Source organism: Lontra canadensis, unplaced genomic scaffold, assembly GCF_010015895.1.
Source record: "Lontra canadensis isolate GAN:19392208 unplaced genomic scaffold, GSC_riverotter_1.0 scaffold68, whole genome shotgun sequence".
Taxonomy (NCBI): Eukaryota; Metazoa; Chordata; class Mammalia; order Carnivora; family Mustelidae; genus Lontra; species Lontra canadensis.
In genome coordinates this window covers 4,852,030-4,871,829 of record NW_022631062.1, presented here as the reverse complement: position 1 = coordinate 4,871,829, position 19,800 = coordinate 4,852,030, and the positions used below count along the sequence as shown (strand labels likewise).

Genomic DNA, 19,800 nt, shown 5'->3' with positions numbered 1-19,800 from the left:
AGGGCAGTTCACGTGCGTGTGGTCATGTGATGGTTTTTTCAACTGTGGCCAAAGAGATCAAAGTCAAGTCTTCCCTAACACTTCCTTCGGCTGTGGCCAGAACTCTGTGCAGGCCATTGTTGGCCCTGGAGGCACAGGGAGAGCCACGGGTGGATTCTGCCTTTCTGGGTCTGCCTGTCGGCTGGATGGGAGAGAATATGTGTACGTATATGTGTGCATGTGTGCGCGCACGCTTGTGTGTATTGTGGGGACAGAAAGTCCCAATACGTTTGTTTTTTTATTTTTATTTTTAAAAAATATTTATTCTAGAGAGAGGGAGAGAATGCACATGTGCATGTGCTTGCGGGTGGTGGAGGAGGCAGAGGGAGAGAATGTCAAGCAGACTCCCCGCTGAGGCAGAGCCTGGTGCCAACCCTGGGGCTGGCTGCGGGGCTTGATCCCACGACGCCAGAGATCAGGACTCTGAGCTTATGACCTAAGCCGATACCACGGGTCAGACGCTAAATGGACTGAGCCACCCAGGTGCCCCCGTTTGTTACATTTTAAACTTCCTCTTTCAGTCTTTGGATTGGGAGCAGCAGAAATGGCAGATAAACAGGTGTGTGCTGTGGCCTCTGATTTCACGGCAAAAACCCTTTCCTTGCTCTGTCCACTTGAGCAAATCTGGAGAACCAGGCTCTGTTGTGTAATTTGAAGCTAGGAATGCGTTTGGATTGGATTACGTTCCTTAAGTGTGTTGTGATGTTGTGTGCGCAGAGATCCTGGGTCAGAATAAAGGCAGCCTGGGGGTGGGGGGGGCGGGTATCTTCATTCGGCTTAAGCTCCTCGTTCCCCTCCCTGTCAGAGAACTCTGCAGGGAAGGAGCTGGAAAGAAACAGGGGAAGGGGGAGGCATTCCTTGCATGTGTGCCCTGGACCCACAGGACCTTCCCCAGGGACTCCAGGGTCCTGAGCAGAAGGACCGCCGGCAGAGCGTCCTCTGCAACCAGAGGTCCCCAGCCTGGTGATCTTTACAGGAGCAGCTGGCACGTAGGGCTGGAGGAAAAGGGACTTTGGAGTGGCTGCTTGTGATGTCTTTTGGAACTTCTGGAAAAGCTGTAGGAAATGAAGCTTTTCTGAGTTACTAGTACTGCTATTACTACTACTATTATTTTTAGGTCCTGTCCAACCAAGGTCTGGCTCTGAATTCCATATTCTCAGATCCTTTCTTCCGTGGGTCCTAAGCTTTTTGCGTTATCTTGTGACTACAGGTAACCTCGAGCTCAAACACTTGGTTAGAGCTATGGTATGATCATATCTTTATTCGCCAGCCAAGGGCGTCTGGAGTCTTGAAGCATTGGGGTAGCTAATTAGTTGGAGAAACTTCTGATTGTAGGGTATCGTAGAAACCTCTAAGTGTGTGTGTCTGTGTTAGTGTTAGAAACTACCTTTTTGCTTTTCCCAAAGCTTCCAGGTTGAAATGTCGCTAGTGAGGTCCTTTAGTTGCTTTTTTGGGATCTAGCCTGTTCATCAGTTGACAGCATTTGGGTTGTTTTCACATTTGGCCTCTTGGGAATAATGCTCTGATCATTTGTGTATAAGTCTTTGTGTGGGACATGTTTTCAGTGCCCTGGGGTCTAAGCCTGGGAGTGGAATTGCTGGGTCACGTGGAAACCTTCTTTGGAGGTGTTGCCAGACTGAGATCCTTCTTCTTAGCTGAGCTTTTTATGTAAGTAAATTATCTACATATAAAAATGCACGAATTACAAGTGTGCACGTCCACAAACTTTTGCCAAGGGAACTCACCTACATAACCCACACCCAGATCAAGGAGCAGAATGCAACTGGCCTCCAGAAGCCCTCTGTGGCCCCTTCCGGGCCCTACCCCACCCCTAAAGGGAACCATTGTGCATACACACCTCCCACCACAGATGAATGTGGCCTGTTTGTGAACTTCACATGAATGGAATCTTTTATTTCCAGCTTTTGTCTGACACCCTTAGCTCATGCACCCTACAGAAGCAGGCAGTGCGCTGCATTTGGCCCACGGGTGATGCATTTGACCATCTCTGCTTCTGTGGCATTCCCCTGTGGGTCTGCCCCCTGCTGGGTTTGTCCGCTCTCCTACGGATAGGCATCCGGGTGCTTTCCCACGACCCTCCCCCTGTCGCCTCCTCTCTCGGCCCGCCAGTGGCCAGGTGCCCTCAGAGCCCGACGATTTTTTTGCCAGTGTTCCTCCCCCAGATCAGACCACACTGCCTTGTTTGCCGCCTCCTCTATCAGCTAATTCCCAGATGACTTGGGGAGTTGGAACAGAAAATCCAAACTCAGATGGAAAGGCGCCGAGCCTCTAGTTCACGGTGAAGGCTGGTCGTTGCAGGGGCGAGTGCCGGGAGATGGGCCGGCAGCGTGGGCGCGGTACAGATTGCTCCTGCCCTGGCCCCTTCTCCCCTGCCCGTCCCCTTGTGGTGACTTAGCTGCCACTCAGGGCTTAGCTTGTGTTTCCTGTGAGAGGTCAGACAGGCAATATTTTCCGCACCGTGAGCCTTCCAGGCCGTGTCACAGTTACTGTGCTGGGCCCTGGGAGCGCCAAGCAGCCCTAGCCATGGCGTGAACGAAGGCGTGTGGCTGCGTGCTCCTAACACTCGATTTACAAAAACAGGCTGTGGGCTGTATTCGGCCCGTGGGCTGGGGGGTCACCAGGCTTGCTTTATACTGCACGCATGACTGGGCATCTGCTGCCTCCCAGCCCTCTGTCCGAGGTACCGGAGCTCCCTGCAGGCCTGTGCCCCTTTCCCAGTGGTGGAAGCGTCATGATCCACCGGGAGAAGGACAGAGACAAGTAGATCACCTAAAGGCCCGCCAGCCGATGGGTGGACGAGGAAGATGTGACATGTACGTACACTGGCCTCCGAAATGCAGTCCTGCAGCCACACGGATGGACCTGGAGGACGTTCTGCTGAGTGAAATAAGCCGGTCACAGAAAGACAAATCTGTGTCATTTCACTTACACGGGGCGTCTTGAGGGGCCGAACTCTTCCTCCCGTTGGTTGCCAGGGGCTGGGGGGAGCAGAGATGGGGAGTCGTGGTTCGGTGTATATAAAGTCTCAGTGACGGAAGATGAAAAATACCTTGACAGAGTGCTGTCCCCTGAAAATTTGTCAACAAGGTGGATCTTGTGTAATTATTTTGTTAACTACCAATTATTTAAATTATTTAAAAACACGAGAAAGAGAATGCTTTTGATTGCCAAGGAGGAAGCCCCCAGCTCTCTCTGGGGAAATTAATGCACGTGGCGCAGAGAGCACGTAACAGAACGGAACTATGGAGGGGGAGAGGACACAGCACGCTCAGAAGAATGGATTTCTGCCTGACGTGCTGACAGTCCTGGTGTGGGGAGCTCTGTGTTCGGTGTGGCCTTGATCATGCTTAGAACCTGTCCTTCTTTATCTTGATCTGGGTGATTGCCCACTTCCATTCATTTTCTAGAAACCATTTTGTTATATGACTATGCGAAGTCCAGTTTTCCTTTAAATGGTACAGATCCCTATTTTGAGGGTGAGCCAACCCACCCAGAGTTGTCTTCAGTATCAAAGTCATAAATCGCATCACTGGTACTGTCCCAGCTAGCACAGGCCGTGTTCATTGGGCCCTGGGTGAGATGAGTTTTACTGGACAGGGTCTGTTGTCATCTGCTATGGAGCACTTGGACTGCAGCCCGTTGCAGTCATCATACTGCAAGACCAAACCTGTAGATACTTTCTCGCCTGAAAGGATTGGATAAAAGATCTAGATGCCCTGTGTGTCTTGCAGAGTCCCTTTGTAGGTAAATATGGTTGGGTAGGAGAGATGTTACTTTGTCAGGCCAGATACCTCCGGCATGAAATTTGATTCTATCCCATCTCTGTTGACAGTTTTATCCTCCATCGTTGTTCCTGTCCTCCCGGGAAGTCCGTCCGCGATACCGCAACTAGCTTATCTGTCTTCATTACTCCTCTCCCTCGGGAGCCCGAGGAACGCTGTTAAACACTGCTACGTGACAACCCCTTCAATGAACCCAATGGCTTGAAACAATGACCAGTTATTTTTCTTGCGGTCTGCGGGTGGGCTGGGTGATTCGATGGGGCCAGACTCCGCTGATCTTGGCTGGCTCATTCAGAAATCTGTGCTTGGCTGGGCCTAGGTGATCTGGGCTGGCCTCAGCTGAGTTGACCCACCTCCATTCCATGTGGTCTCTCACCTTCCAGCATTCTAGCCTAGGCTTCTTGTCATGGCAGAGGCAGAGGTCCAGAAAACAAACAACCTCCCACCCCCGCCGCCAACCAGCAGAGTGTGCACCACCTCTTGGGATCTAGACTCGAACGTGCATGCTAGTCCCTTCTGCAGTGTGTCACAGGCCAGTCCAGATTCACTGCGTGGAGAAATAGACTCTGCCTCTTAATGAGGGGGACCCGGGAAGTCCCATTGAACGTGCGGTAGACCCAGGGAGGCGTAGAGAATACGGCCATTTTTGTAGTCAGCCCGCTGCATAGATTAGGGATCAGCAAACGTTTTCTGTCTGTCCGTGGTCAAAATAGTAAACGTTTCAGGCTTTGTGGGCCACATAGTCTTTGTTATGACTCCTCAGCCCTGATCTTGTTACGGGGAAGCAGCCGTAGACAGTATGTGAATGCCTGGGCGTGCTTCGCCTTCCACTGAAACTTTTTATTTACAAAGCCAGCAGGTGCTGATCCGGACCGCGGAGGGCTCTCAGATCCAGGTTCTCGGATGTCGGCCTTCCTGAAACCAAGGCCTTGAGGCCATAAGCATGGGTGGCATCTGTCAGAAGTGCTCGTATTGGCGAGAAGAAATAAAAACAGATAAGAGGAGATAAGTGACTCCCTGCTAAGTATCCATTTGGGGTTGTTCCTTGTACAGTAATGGACGTACATAGGTTGAGTTTATTTCTCAGTTAGCGAGTCCTCGGAGTTCACTTTGTCGCTCCCCTGTTTGGCTGGATTCTCATTCCTTAGCCATCCGCCTCTCCCAGATGGATTCCAGATAGAATTCTAACCTGTATGTCCTCTTCTGACACTTCTCCTGGATCCTTCTGTCTCACCTAATCCCAGAGTCAGAAGTGACCTCAGCACCTCCTTCTGGGCTCCCAGTGAGCCCCCGATTAGATCTACAAGTTAGATCTTGTTTATTTTCCTACCATTTACGTGTCTAAGTGTCACAACCGTGACATGTTCCATCAAAATTTAAAGATGTTAACTATCCTCGAGAGTGGCTTTTTGGTTCAACCATCACTGCCTGGAGTTGTTGTTTGACTAGAGATTCTGGTTAAATTTCAGGTAACCTGAACTCCCTTTTCATAGAATGTCCAAGTCTCTGCCGTTCTTCTAGGCTGGTTTTTCCTCACGAGGGCTCTCCATTGTGGGTCAACAGTCGGCTGCCTTATTTTTCCCATCAGAGATTTTCTGTGCCACATATAACACAAAGCTATTACCACCTTGTTTTTTGTGGAAATGAGAACGAAGTCTTTGCTTTCTAATTTTACTCCTTCCCTTTTATTAGTGGTTGCTACTGACTTATGCAACATGACTCTTCCCTGGGTACTCATCAACGGGTATACTTTTCAGCTTGGCATGGCTCAGGCCTCAGACTTTTAAAGTTTTAAAGCAGCCGAGTTGCACAGACCGTCAATAAATCACTCACTATCGCCACTTTATTGCTTGTAAGGTGATTACCCCGCTTTGCCCATAGCGACTTTTCAATTTGATTAAAATGCAGTTTCATCAGGTCGTGGTTGAGTCCTCCGTATGTAAAAATACATAAAGCAATGAGGGTACCCAGGCTCCAGTATTTTTATAACTGCCCTTCACCTCCTTAACCATTGACTCCAGCACTTCTGTGGTCCTCGGCCTATAATTCACATTTCCATGCTCTTTGCCAAAGTGATTTTTATTTAGTGCTTATTCCAACCTCTTGTCTTTGTGAGACTGTAGTACTTTTTTTCCCTGCTAACTGCTGGGGGAGCGTTGGTCCTGCTGCAGAGCATTTTCTGCACCTCAGATTAGCTCCTGTGTGATGTGTAAATCAGGCTCTGATGGTGGTATAACGTGGAAGCTGTCTTGGTTTATTCGGGGTTGCTTTCCAGACCCAGGGAGCCAGGAGAGTGGGAGTAGAATTGTTATCTTAGGCAGGAAAAGGAGAAACTCTCAGCTTGGCTACTGTCCTGGCAGCAGGAGCCCTTTTGACTGTATTTTAAGAAAAATGAAAAGTGAGCGCCTGTAACCCCGGTTTCCTTGCCCAGGGCGGTGTGCTGCCAGCCGGGCGTGGCTCTTGGCTTGTCTTGGTCTGTTTGCGCTGCTGTGATCAAATCCCACAGACTGGGGGGCTTCTACACACGAGACGTTCATTCCTCACGCTTCTGGAGGCTGGAAGTCTGACATCGGGGTCGGGGGGCGGTGCTGGCAAGGTTGGGTAAGGGCCCTCTTCTCCGCCAGAGACTTCTCGTGTCCTCACACGACGGAAGGGGTGACGGAGCACTCTGGGGTCTCTTTTATAAGGTTTTGTCTTCCCGACCTAGTCACCTCCCAAAGGCCCCACCTCCTAACACCGTCACACTGCGGGATGGGGTTTCAGCATGCGAATTTCTGGGGCGCACACACCAGACCAGAACATGCGGCACATGGCAGGTTGTCCATCTCCAGGGGCTCCCCCGCCTCTGCCCCGCACCCCCTAAACAGGGCCGCTGCCCTCACGGATTGCCTTGGCTTCCACAGCGAGATAATGTCGGGTCGGCATTTCACTCCACTCTTGCTGTGTGGTTTGAATACCCGCGTGCTTCGTACTTCATCTCACAGGATTATAGGTTTAGGTGCAGGGACTGGATTGGGACTGGTATGCTCTGACCCCGTTTGCCCCTCCAGCCCTCTCGTTTTGACGCCTTGCTCTTTGCAGAACTTGAGGTTTTTCAGAGATGCGTGTGCTCGAACTTCATACTTCACGGTTGTGCATTGGCCTCCCCACTAAAATGTTCTCGTAACCCCCAAATTGGTACATGGGGGACTCTCCCGGTTACTCACAGACGTGTGTGCGCAGAGTCGCACGAAGTTCGAGTCACCCGAAAAGCACACTCCTGGCCCCGCCATCTTACTTCATTCAGCTCTGACTATGAACAAGTGTCCTTTGTACAGACTGTTTAATGCCACGTTTTTCACATTTTTGTGCCTTTTTTTTTTTTTTATTGGTAATTCACTGTTTGTCATGGGCCCGAAATGCAGGGCTGGAAGGTCTCTGGTGTCTCCAGGTGCGAGAAGGCAGCGGTGCGCTTAGTAGAGAGAAGCCGTTGGGCAGATAAGCTTCGTTCAAGTATGAATTGTAGTGAGGCAGTCGGGATTTCAGTGTGTTAACGAATCAGTGGTATATGTTCAAGAAGATGTCTTTTTTTTTTTTTAAAGATTTATTTATTTGACAGAGATCACAAGTAGGCAGAGAGGCAGGCAGAGAGAGTGGGGAGCAGGCTCCCCGCTGAGCAGAGAGCCCGATGTGGGGCTCGATCCCAGGACGCTGAGACTATGACCTGAGCCGAAGGCAGAGGCTTCACCCACTGATCCACCGGGGCGCCCTTCAAGAAGATGTTTTAAAACAGAAACACAGAAAGCGGGGTTGTGTATTGACTGGTTTACAAAAACATGACCAGAGGCTTGTAGGAACCCAGCCCTACATAGCTCTTAGGGACATCGCTTCGGTAGTCGCTAACTTGTTCGTGGTGATTTATAGAACGTAACGGGTGCAGATAACAAAACTCAACTGAGCTACAGACCGAAGGTTGGTGTCTCCCCCAAATTCACGTGTTGGAACCCAACCCTCAATGGGATGGTGTTAGGAGGTGCGGGCCTTGGACCGTGGTCAGGCCGGGAGAGCTGAGCCCCCACCAGTGGGATCGGTGTCCTTATAAAAGAGAGCCCGGAGAGCTCCACGGTTGTTTCCGACACATGAAGACACAGCAAGAAGATGGCTGCCTATGGGGGTGCCTGGGTGGCTCAGTGGGTTAAAGCCTCTGCCTTTGGCTCAGGTCATGATCCCGGGGTCCTGGGATCGAGACCCGCATTGGGCTCTCTGCTCAGCAGGGAGCCTGCTTCTGCCTCTCTCTGCCTACTTGTGATGTCTGCCTGTCAAATAAATAAATAAAAATCTTAAAAAAAAAAAGATGGCTGCCTATGAACCAGGATGAGGGTCTTCACTGGACACCGACCCTGCAGTGCCTTGATCTTGGACTAGTAGCCTCCAAGAGTGCGAGGGAGACATTTCTGTTCCTAAGCCGCCCCGTCGGCGCTCTGTTACAGCAGCCTGAAGGGGCTAAGACGGAGCGTATCTGTATTTCGTGGCAGCAGAGATGCCCGTGCGGAAGCGATTTTTGTGTAAGAAATTGCTACGTGTGGCTTGCTCTGCCGTGTCTCTGCGGATGTCCTGAGTGACGGTTTTCATCCCAGGCTTTCTCTCCCAGGTGTAACTAGCATGGTCAATGCCGGAGCGATGAGCGGCTCTGGAAACCTGATGGATTTCCTTGACGAGCCTTTCCCTGATGTGGGGACGTACGAGGACTTCCACACCATCGACTGGCTGCGGGAGAAGTCCCGGGACACCGACAGACACAGAAAGGTGGGTGGCATTCACGAAGGCGTGTCGGAGGCGCTCCCTCCGGGGGCGGTCGCCGAGGTAGGGTTAGCTCACCTGTCACATGCTGGGCTAGAGTCCGAGGAAGAGAAGAGAAGGGCTAGCGAGGCAGGCAGAGCCGTGGACAGGCGATCACGAGGTGGCCCGCTTGGGGCGGGAGGCTGTGTCCTACAGAGGTGCGGTGTGGAGGGCGATGAGGGGACTCCGGAAACTGACGAATCAAGTACATCCCGCCCTCAACGCCTTGAGGCTGGGTGAGCTCTGGGGCGCTGTTTCTAGACCCTGGTTTCCGCTCTGCAAGGCTGGAGGTCGTTCTGTCTGCAGATCGAGGGAGCTGCGTGTGTATGAAAGCACAGACCGCAGGGCCTGGCAGCTCGTGGGCCATCAGTCTCTATTTTCGCGGCCACCATAAGGCTGGGTGTAAGTGCTGTGGGATCATTCAGGCGGGACGGTTAGGGAAGGGTTTTTTAGAGATGGTGACATTTCTGTCGGGCCTTGGAGGTGGACTAGGAGTTTACTACGCGGAGAAAGGAGAAAAGATTCTAAAATCAGGAGGGGCCCTTTTTTAAGTCACAGAGGCCTGAGAGAACACAGCCCAGTAGACGGTTCAGAAGCTCTGCGGCTTGGGGGAGGGCCCCCCAGGAGGGGAGGACGTGGGCAGGGGACCGCGCCGGGAACGAGCAAGGAGGCATGAAGACGTGTTTGGGTTTCACCTTCACCGTCACAGAGTAGAAGAAAGGCATACGGCAGAGGGACAGACAGGAGGCTTGGAAGTAAGTTCAGGAGAAAGAGGAAGAAGGTCTGACCAAAGGCAGCGAAGCGCACATGAGAGAGGCTCAGGGTCAAGAGTTACTCAGGGGAGCCCCTGACCGGATTTGGGGGGGCGTTTATTGGGGATGGGCAGGGAGAAGAGTCCCGGATGAGGCTCCGGCCACCGTTAGAAAGGGGGTGATGCGCTCGTTGGCAAGAAGGGAGGAGAGGGGAGCAACAGATGTGAGGGGGAGGCCGGTGAGTTTTGTGTCAGCCACCATGAGTTTGAGCTGTTTTCCCAGCCTGCAGCTGGGGGGTGGGGGTTGGCAGGCAGCAAGTACTCTGAAGTTCAAGGGTGAGGTCAGGGCTCCGGTGCGTGGGGGCGGTGGGGACCCGGCCTGTGAGTGGGCGCTGAAGCTGTAGAAGTGGCCGAGGTGGCCTGGGTGGGTGGAGGGAGAGGTAAGGAGGTGGTCAGCGCTCTGCGCCCTGCCGAGGTTGAGCGGGTGCCGAGGGAGGTGGGGGGTGCCTGGGACAGACACCTGGGAGAGGCAGGGAGAGGTGAGGAGGGGCCCCAGCGAAGTGGTGGCGAGCAAGTGAGGTGGAGTCCAGAAAACTCTCCAGCCTCCGGGCTCTGGTGTGCAGACCGTGGGCGAGGGGACGGCCTGTGGCCCGGAGCAGCGGTTGCTGGACTCTGGCCCTCGGGCCCGGGCCAGCCGGGCACCTGCTCCGGTCAGGACAGTTTCCTTGGAAATCGGCCATGCCCACTTGCCGGCACACTCCTCCCGGCTCCGTCTGGGCCGCCACAGCAGAGCTGAGTGCTCGTGACAGAGGCCGGCTGACCCACAGAGCCCATCATCTTTCCAGAAAATGTTCTAAGGAGTTGTGAGAGGAACGGCGCCTCAGAGCAAGGGTGGGTGGGAGAGGGGTGTCCCCACAGTGTGCTCGGACACGTCCGCCCGCCCGGCGAAGGTGAACCATGCCCGCCGATGCACAGTTCCAGCTGTTAACATCTGACCTTGAAGACAAAAGAAGGCTTCATGAGCAGACCATCCGGGGAGGGTGAAAGTGGTCATTCTGATTTAAAACCGTGACAAGGAATCGCTGTCTCCCTTCAGAGTGGCCTCTGAATCATCGGGGTTCAAATCACACTTAGGAAGTTTTGCAATCAAGTGAACTTGGGGGGGGGGGTGCTTCCAAGTCTTCGGCGGCTGTGATGGCATCTCTCCAACTTGGCCTGAACCCGAAAGCCCATTTTGTCACTGCACTAGGTAGTGGGGAAGGGGGACCAAAGTGGCAATTTAGTTGCTTAATTACATTCATTTTCTCACTTGCCTTGTTTCCTGGAGGAAACCGTTTCAGGGAAGGAAGCGTGAATGGGAAAACGTATCCGGAGTCCGATACCGTGTCTCTCTGTTTCTAGATAACCAGCAAAAGCAAGGAGTCCATATGGGAGTTCATCAAGAGTCTGCTGGACGCCTGGTCAGGCTGGGTGGTGATGCTGCTCATCGGCCTGCTGGCAGGTACGTGGCGGGGGGTGGGGTGCGGGACCCCCGGGCCGGGGCTCCAGGGGCGGGGCCCCAGAGGCCCAACTGTCCCGGTTCAAGCTGGTGTTCTAGAAAGGGACCGATTCTCTTTTACTGTGTGCAAGGGATCTATTACTTGAAATACCTGGGAGCAGAACTCATGACCACACCTTTAACATTAAACGTATCCTCAATAAGGCAAGACTCCAGGGCATAGAGCCCAAATGCAGTCACTTTTGTACTTGGTGAGCCGGCTGGCCGTGTTCACACAGGCCCTGGGGTGAGCTGTGCACACCCTCGGGAACTCAGAGCACGTTCAAGACATGCCCAGGGTCGGAGGGAGGCCCACGGCAAATACCTCCGGCCCGTGCGTTGATCTGACCCTTGGGGATGCTGCGCCCTTAGCTTTTATAACCCCAGCACCAGGCTTGCGAGCAGTTGATGCTTCCAGAGCGAATGGAGGCGTATCTGGAGGGAAAACCTGCCCTTTTACTATCAAACGCACCAGCTCTCCGTGGAAACTCTTTCCGAGATGTACTTCCTTTTAGGAGGCTCTGAAGGTTAAAGTTGAAGAATAAAAAAAACCGAGCACGCTAAAAGCGAGTCCCTTAATAAAAATCACTTACCTGTGATAACATAATAGTGACAGTTACGGGATTGATCAGCGAGTGACTGTCATAAAGGCAGAATATAGTAGATGCTCTAAGAAAGACCGAATGCTAATGGGGCACAGACACAAACTGTGATGACCGAGGAGTCCGATCTCTGGGCATTCTTTCATTTCGTCCGTACCCCGCTATGGGAGGGGCTCACTTGCTGGGAGGGTTCCCGCATTTTCCCAGCTTTAGTGTTCCCTTCCCGGGGCAGTGTTGCCGGGGATTCAATTTCATGGCTATCCCGTGTCTTCGCCACCAATCTGTTTGCTTCCACGAACACCTTTGAAGGCGGGCAGAGTAGGCATTTGCTGTGAATTTTGATGTCTTTATTTAGAAGAGATTTATGAAACTGTGTACCGTATCATGATTCTTGGCTTCTAGGCAGGAAAAATAAATAGAGGAAATGAAGAAATCCGGAATAGATGTTCTAGCATCTGCCGGAGCAGAGAGCAGAGTGTGGATTTACTGACTCCTGTAAGAGCCTGATTAGGCTCTGTTGAATAAATCTGATATTGCCCTCTTGGTTTCCCCGTCTGCCCAATTTCTGCCAGTCCTTTCTGGAAGACTCCCCTGGGGAATGAAAGCAAAAAATTTTGCTGCCTGAGCTTCAAGAGTCTCCCTGGAGATGGTACCCTAGCATTGGGGAGAGCCCCCCTCCCTCATCCCAGCCCCCATCCATGATCCTAATGTGGGGCCAGGGTTGGGGTCCCCCACCCCGGCGAGGGGTGCTCTGGGCACACCCTCCAGAAGAATACAGGAGGACAGTGAGAAGGCGGGGGGACGCTGACAGTGCAGGTGGCTACAGAGTGCCGTGAAGGGAGAGCCAGCAAATCGTGTCCCCTTCGCTGTGCTCCTCTCCAGCTGTCCTGACAGTGGGGAGGACTCAGGGGTCCCCCTGGCTTGGCCAGCCCTCCCTCTGCAGCTGCATCCTGGACGGGGTGTTTTGACTCTCACAATGGTGAGGCCGGCGGCTCCTCTGCGGGGCGCTTCTTGCGAGTCCCCACTGGGTGTCGCTGTTGTTCCACCGAACGAAGCCGGCTGCGCAGTGCTGCCTCCTGGCCAAGATCAAGATTGAGGCCTAGAGAGGGAGCGGGACTTGGAGCCGGCGCTCAGGGAGGGCCTCAAGTGCCAGGAGACGTTTGAACAAAGACCTAAAGAAGGCAAGGGGGTTAGACCCAGTGATCCTCTGATCTTCTCTCTGTGGGCCTCGTGCCCCTCACCTCAGTGCATGTGTGTGTGTGTGTGTGTGTGTGTGTGTACAAGCTTTATTAAGATAGTGTTCACATTGCACACCGTTCACCTCGTCGGAGTGTACAGTGTGGCGGTTTCTGATGCGTTCAGAGTTGCAAAACCCTCACTGTAGCCCCTTTTCGAACATTCTCTCCGGCCCCCAAAGGATCTCCACAGCCCTGGCTACCAAGGCCCGCAGCCCCCAGCCGCCTCCCAGCCCCAGGATGCTGCTGACCCTAACTTGTGGCCCCCCACATTGGCCCGGCCTGGCCATCTCGGGGTGGCGGGAGCCTCCCGCACGGGGTCCTGCGATCAGCCTCCGCACTCGGCGTCACGGTGCTGCGCCCCATCAGCTCCGCTCGTTTTTGCTGCCAAGTTCGAGTGCGTTGCGTGGCTGGAGCCCATCTGACCCGGCCGTTCCGCAGGATGGGGCTCGGGGCTGTTTCCGGTCTTTGGCTCCTGCGAATAGTGCCGCCGTGAGCATTCCGCGTGCGCGTGTCGCATAGACGCGTGGACTTGCTGAGTCAGATGGCAGCTGTGTGTTACCTGAGGGACTGCCGCGCTGTTTCCCAGAGGGGCCGCACCGTTGTCACGGGCTGCAGTTTGCTCCCTAGCACTTAGCTGCCTTCTCACAGAGCCCCTGATTTCCTTCCGCTCTCCAGTGGCCCGCCTCCCTGTGACGTGCGGTGCCGCGGAGGCAGGGATCTGAGCCTGCTGCGTTCACTGCCATTTCCCAGGGGTGTGCGACAGGGACTAGCTCATAGGCACTCGGTGCTCAGTAACTACCCCTCGAGTAAATGGATCGATCTGGGTTTTCTGATTTTCATTCATTCATTTACTGCCCCATGGAAATGAAGTTCTTGCCACGTACCTGATACATAAAAAGTGGACAAGGCAGGTGGCCCTTGCCTGCTTAGAGTGGACACGCAGTCTGAACATCTGGCCTGACCCCTACCTTGGTGTGTAAACCACACTACACAACTCCCCCCCACACACACTTAGGGCCTAGACACTGTACACACACACACACGCGTGGGATGAGGATATGAGTTGTGATGATGGGGGAATGACCGGGAACTATGCCTAGCCCAGACTTGGACTTCCCGGGAAAGGCTTCCTGGAAGAAGTGATGTAAATATTGAATCTGGAAGATAAGTAGGAGCTTGCCGGGTCCGTGGCGGGGCAGTGCTGACTGAGGTGGTGGAGAGAGGCGAACCAGGGGCGCTCCAGGAACATGGTGTGGGCAGGATGGGGGTGTTAGTGATGGAGAGAGGTGAGGCGGGGAGGGCTTGAGGGGCCAGCTGTTCGAGTCTGGCACCTGCAAAGGATTCGGGTGATCTCCGAAGAACAGTGGACGCTTTCGATGTAATGGGGGAGCAGGGAAGGGCCAACCCTGATGCAGGTGTATGGGTGCAGGTGGGGAACTGATATTGTTAGAAGGATCCAGTAAAAGTTTAAAAAATTTAGTAGCCTGAAAGTATTCCCTGCCTCTGTAAAAGACTCTGGAACTATATGGGTTATTCAGAAGGAGATCCAAGGTAGCCTCCCGTGGCCCACTGCACACTCTAAGATATCTCCCTTTATGTACCTTTAAAGTAGTTACCTACTTACATAGATCCACAATCCCTTATCCATGATTTTAAAATCCAGAAAGTTCTAACAAGTGGGATTTTCCAAATTTGGTTCCCATTTGGTGGAAAAACCTTACTTAAATGATGAGGCTGTTATGGTCCTCATGCCTCCCTTGTGTCTGGATTGTCAGGTTTGCTTGAGAAATATTTAAAGTGTGTGATCCCAGCATCAGGGCCCAGAAACCACTGAGGGGGTAGCCTCATTTATAGGGCCTGTGTACCCTGTTTCTAGGATTTGGAAGGGATGAATTTTGAAAACTGCTTGGCCCTAGTGGCTTGTGAGAACTTACGCCCTGAATGTCTGTCGTTCCTGCCGGATTTCAGCCACCCAAGCACCACCCGTCCTCAGCCTCTGTTTCTTGTTGGGGCTGGGCGTGGCCTTGGTCACACCGGGAGTGCTCAGGAGACCTCTCTCGTGCCCCATCCGCAGCATGGTCCCCCCCTCCCCCGGCACGGCCTGCCCTGCTGCTGGGCTCCCGCGTCGGCCCCCGGGCCCTGTGTTCTCCCGCCTCATCACAGGACGCTTCCTCTGAGTGGCTCTCGCTGCTTCTTCTAGGCACCTTGGCTGGAGTCATTGATCTCGCCGTGGACTGGATGACCGACTTGAAGGAGGGGGTCTGCCTGTCCGCCTTCTGGTACAGCCACGAGCAGTGCTGCTGGACTTCCAACGAGACCACTTTTGAGGACAGGGACAAGTGTCCCCTCTGGCAGAAATGGTCGGAGCTGCTGGTAAATCAGTCGGAGGTGGGTTTCTGGGCAGGGTCCTGGCTGGGAGCCCCTGCCGCTCCGCAGGCACGTTGGCACAGCCCTGGGCCTTCTGTGGCTGCTCGTGCTTCCTTCCAGTGTCTGTTCTGATGACCGTCCTTGGCTCAGTCCCAGTGCGCCTTGGCTTCCTCTGGCTCTGATGCGCAAACTTGAGTCGGAAAAGCTTTCCCTACTGATTCATGTGCACGATATATGTATGTATTTGTCAAAGTCTTGTTTTTCCTTCCCGAGAGGGATGTGCTGACTGTGCTGAAGAAACAGGGCTGCTTTTTATACCTTCCGATATGAAAAGAAGTTATCTTTTTTTTTTTTTTTTTACAAAAAACAGTACCAGCTTTAGTGAGATACGATTCACATTCTACATGGCTTGCCTGTTTAAAATGTTCAGGGCCCTGGTTTTTAGAAGATTCGGAGTTGTGCTGCCGTCACCACAATACAATTCTGTAACACCTTCATCATCCCAAAAGAACCGTTGTACCCATTGGCAGCCACTCCCCATTCCTCCCAACCCACCAGCCCTAAGCAACCCCTGATCTCTTTGTCTCCAAGTGGAGTCCTACACTGTGCGGAGTAGAGTGCTAAAAATAACTAACTCAGTGTGCCCACTTCTTTCACTCAGCATCACGTTTTTCAGGTTCATGCTGTAGGATGAATTGCCATTCCCTTCCTTTTTGTGGCTGAATCCTATTTCACCGTATGGCTCGACCATACTTAGCCACTCGGTAGTAGATGAACGTGGACTGCTTCCCCTCTTGTGCCGTTAGGAATGATTTTGTTTTGAGCGTTTGTATACAGGTTTTTGCGTGGGCTTATTTTTCATCTCTCTTGGGGCTCGACTTAGTTGGCGAATTGCTGTGTCCTTGTGGTAACTCGGTGTTAAACCTTTGGAGGAGTATTTTCAAGAGTGAGTTCCCCATTTTCCAACGCCACCAGCCGTGTGCGTGGGGATTTCCGGCACTTGTGATAGTCTGGGTTCGATTCTAGCCGTCCTGGCAGGTGTGACGTGCCACCCCACTGTGCTTTAAGTACTCGTCTTCCAAGGCATTTTAAGAGTGCATTGCTGAGGATGTTTCTGGGCCTTCTCTGATAGGAGGGTCCAGGTAGCTACAGACTGGGCGCTTGCCTTCAAGGCACTTAGAGCTTCCCATCTATACAAAAGTCTTCATTCAGGAAAAGGGTTAACTTGTAACTGAATTCAGGGGCCATTACAGTGACTGTGGGTCATGGACAGATCGGAAGCCCAGGTGGGGCAGGGCAGCTAGGTTGGCGAGATTCATGTGAGGGGTAGTGCGAGGGTGTATTTTTAGACGATGGGTGTGGTTTATCCCTTTTCTCCCCTCTACCCCATCCCCAACCACATGCATCCCCCCCATGGACTTAATCACAGCTGAAGATGGGCCATTTTGCTAAACCTCTTCCTCAGTAGAATTGAAAATTGATTCTTTCCAATCTCAGAAGGAGACAGGGATCTTGAAATCTCCCATGTTCTCAGTGCTCTCCATTTCTTCCCAAAATAAGTTCTCTACTTGGGTTGATGGGAGTGGACAGGCAGAATTGGCTGGATACCATATTTTATTTCTTGTTCCTACTTACAATACGTTTTTTTGTTGGGGGGAATATGGCTGTTCATCTTTTCAGCCGTTTCTAAGATTTATACTTTGATTCAAAGAAGAGCTGTTAGTAAGAATGAGAAGTTATTTTTACTCTCAAAAAAGTATGGTTTTAAGTGGCTGAAATGTATTCCTCAGTCTGACACTCTTGCACAGGGTGTGAATAAAGGTGATGGCCAAGGCCAGAGCGGTCTCCTGGAATGTGGTTCGGCATTTCCTAGGCGCACGTGTGGCCTTCTCCATGGCCTGACTTGTTGGTGACCTCGCTTTCCTTCGCCCCTCAATGGGCTAACCCAGATGGTGGTGTGAAGCTGAGGCCACCGGAAATGTCCCCATCCCACAGACCAGGTCCTCAGGGTCGAAGACCCCAGACTGCGTATTCTTCATTCATCAGATAATTTGGAATAAGTGCTTCAGTGCGTGAACCTGCAGGAGAAGCTCATGTTTTGCCCTCGCAGTGCCGGCCGGCTTTTGCCCAAACACATTTTGCGCCCCCCCCCACCCCCCCGTGTCTGACTCGGCAGCCCTGGGATAGGGCCTTGAGTGTCTGCATTTCGCCCACGGGGCCTGGACCACAGCGGGATACGGGGCTGCCACTGGCCTACGGGAGGACCGAGAGAGGCCAGTCCACCGCGGATGGGACCAGACGAACCTTCCAGGGGCTCTGCGGCAGAATTTCCGGCGTCACACTGTTCATGACCTTCAGCGTGACTGATGAGGCCAGCTGCAGGCCCTCTGCCGCACACACGCAGGCGGACATCTCCCCCGGGGGAGGGCAGGTGCAAGCAGCTCCCAGAGGGCCCCCCGGGGCTGGGTCGGTGTGTACCTGCCGGCGCAGTGGCAGCCTCTCTGAAAACTGACACCGGCCTCTCTAGGGACACGGGGCCAGCTGAGCAGCTGTCCCCGGCCAAGGCCCTGCTGTCCCCGAGGAGAGGGTCGGCGGGGGTGGTGCTGGGCTCTGCCTTTGTTCACGTGTCCTTTCTCGTTTTGTGCGTGTTGTTCAGGGCGCCAGTGCTTACATTCTGAATTACCTCATGTACATCCTGTGGGCATTGCTGTTTGCCTTTTTGGCCGTCTCCCTGGTGCGCGTGTTTGCGCCATACGCCTGTGGCTCCGGTATACCAGAGGTGAGTGGTGATCCAGTTTCTTCTGTGCCAGTAATAAGAAAAGCAAATGCTTAGGTGCCCAGCACGGTCCCGAGCATTTGCTATGTGTTAACTCGTTAAGTCCTTACAATGAACCTGTGAGGTGGGTTCTGCTATTTTTCACTTGATAGTTGAGGAAACTGAAGCACAGAGAGGTTAAGCAGCTTGCCTGGGGCTGCACAGCTGGTTTGCTACAAGTTGAACCCAGACGTCTGGCACCAGAATTTATGCTCTGTGTCAGGACTTAATGCTCTTTCTCTTCTCAGATGATTAAATTCTTGTCTTTGCAACCCCGGCATAACTCTCAAAGCCTGTGCAATCAGTTCATTGACCCCATACCTAAATGTGGCCCTTCAGGAACTTGTCAGTACACCTGTGACGTAATGGGGAGAAGACAGTAACGGGGGTTTGTCACTCAGAATGTTGACTGATGAGTCAACCCTCTTAGGAGCGAACTCCCTTGCCACTTTTCCTCTTCTGGTGACAGGGTAGTAGCAATCTTTAAAAAACTTACTTCCACATTCAGGACATGCTCTGTGAACGCACCCCCGAGTTCAGAGTTCTTACGTTGTCTAGCACTTCCATGTAACGTGAGTGTGAGGGAAGTGACCTCATCGACCAAGAGGAATGCTTGTGATCAAACTTCAGACCCAGGAGGATCTACCAGCTAGAATGATGGTAATTGAGTGAGTTCCCCCAAGAGCCCAGACAGTGAACATTTTAGCCAGAAATAAGTTTAAAAGTTCTTTTTTAAAAATTTTTATTTATTTATTTATCTAAGAGAGAGAGAGATCACAAGCAGGCAGAGAGGCAGGCAGAGAGAGAGGGGGAAGCAGGCTCCCCGCCGAGCAGAGAGCCCGATGCGGGGCTCGATCCCAGGACCCTGAGATCACGACCCGAGCTGAAGGCAGTGGCTTTAACCCACTGAGCCACCCAGGTGCCCCAGTTTAAAAGTTCTTATACTGGGGTGTCTGGGTGGCTTAGTTGGTTAAGTGACCGACTCTTGGTTTCAGCTCAGGTCATGATCTCGGCGTCCTGAGATGAGCCCTGTGTGGGGCTCCATACTTAGCACGTAGTCTGCTTGGGACTCACTGTCTCCCTCTGCCCCTGCTCCCTGTGTGTATGCGCACGTGTTCTCTCTCCGTAAAACAAATCAATAAATATATTTTTTAAAAAGTTCTTATATTATCACTATAATCAAGCTGGTGCTTCAGCAGGGTCCCTAGAGGTGGAGAAGGTGAGTTTAAAGATGCGACCGGTGGTGGCAACAGATGCCCATTGGTCCCCGCTCCCCCACACCCACCCTCTTTGGTGGTCCTTGCCAACACGGCTGCTGTTCTGGGCAGTTCCTGGAAAGGGCAGGAGTCCTTGAACGATTGTCAAAAGAGAAGCCCAACGTTGTCCTGTTCCAGGAAAGAGGGAGAGAAAAAAGAATATGTCAGGCCGACTTTGCGTTGGCTTGCATTAACCTGTTGCTGCACGAACCGGAAGAGCAAAGCCGCGGCAGCATCCTGTCGCCTTGGTGAGTCCCTTCTGCTCCCATGCAGCCCAGGAGTTCCCGCGGGTCCCTGGGGCGTGCAGCATTGCATGGGCAAAACCGCCACGCTGCTGGGCCAGACAGCAGCAGGAGCACAACCCTCAGAAATGTCCATCAGTGACGCCTGTGAAAGAGATAGAAACCTAGAAAACCAGTAGCCCAGGGACCTGGCTCAGTCTTTAAGCCTCTGCCTTCAGCTCAGGTCCCGATCCCGGAGTCCTGGGATCGAGTCCCACTCCTCGCTTAGTGGGAAGTCCGCTTCTCCCTCTGCCTGTCCGTCCCACTGCTTGTGCTCTCTCTCTCTCTCTCTC

General features: G+C 52.9%; 1 protein-coding gene across 1 annotated transcript in view; it reads left to right on the top strand.

The window, feature by feature from the left end:
* Nucleotides 1-19,800, top strand: part of CLCN4 (chloride voltage-gated channel 4) — a 57,564-nt gene that overhangs the window by 14,907 nt on the left and 22,857 nt on the right. The window contains exons 3-6 of the mRNA XM_032880216.1: nt 8,473-8,627; nt 10,813-10,912; nt 14,989-15,176; nt 17,812-17,934. Of these exons, the coding sequence (XP_032736107.1) occupies nt 8,484-8,627; nt 10,813-10,912; nt 14,989-15,176; nt 17,812-17,934 (555 nt within the window). The 5' untranslated portion in view covers nt 8,473-8,483. The remainder of the gene's footprint in view (nt 1-8,472; nt 8,628-10,812; nt 10,913-14,988; nt 15,177-17,811; nt 17,935-19,800) is intronic.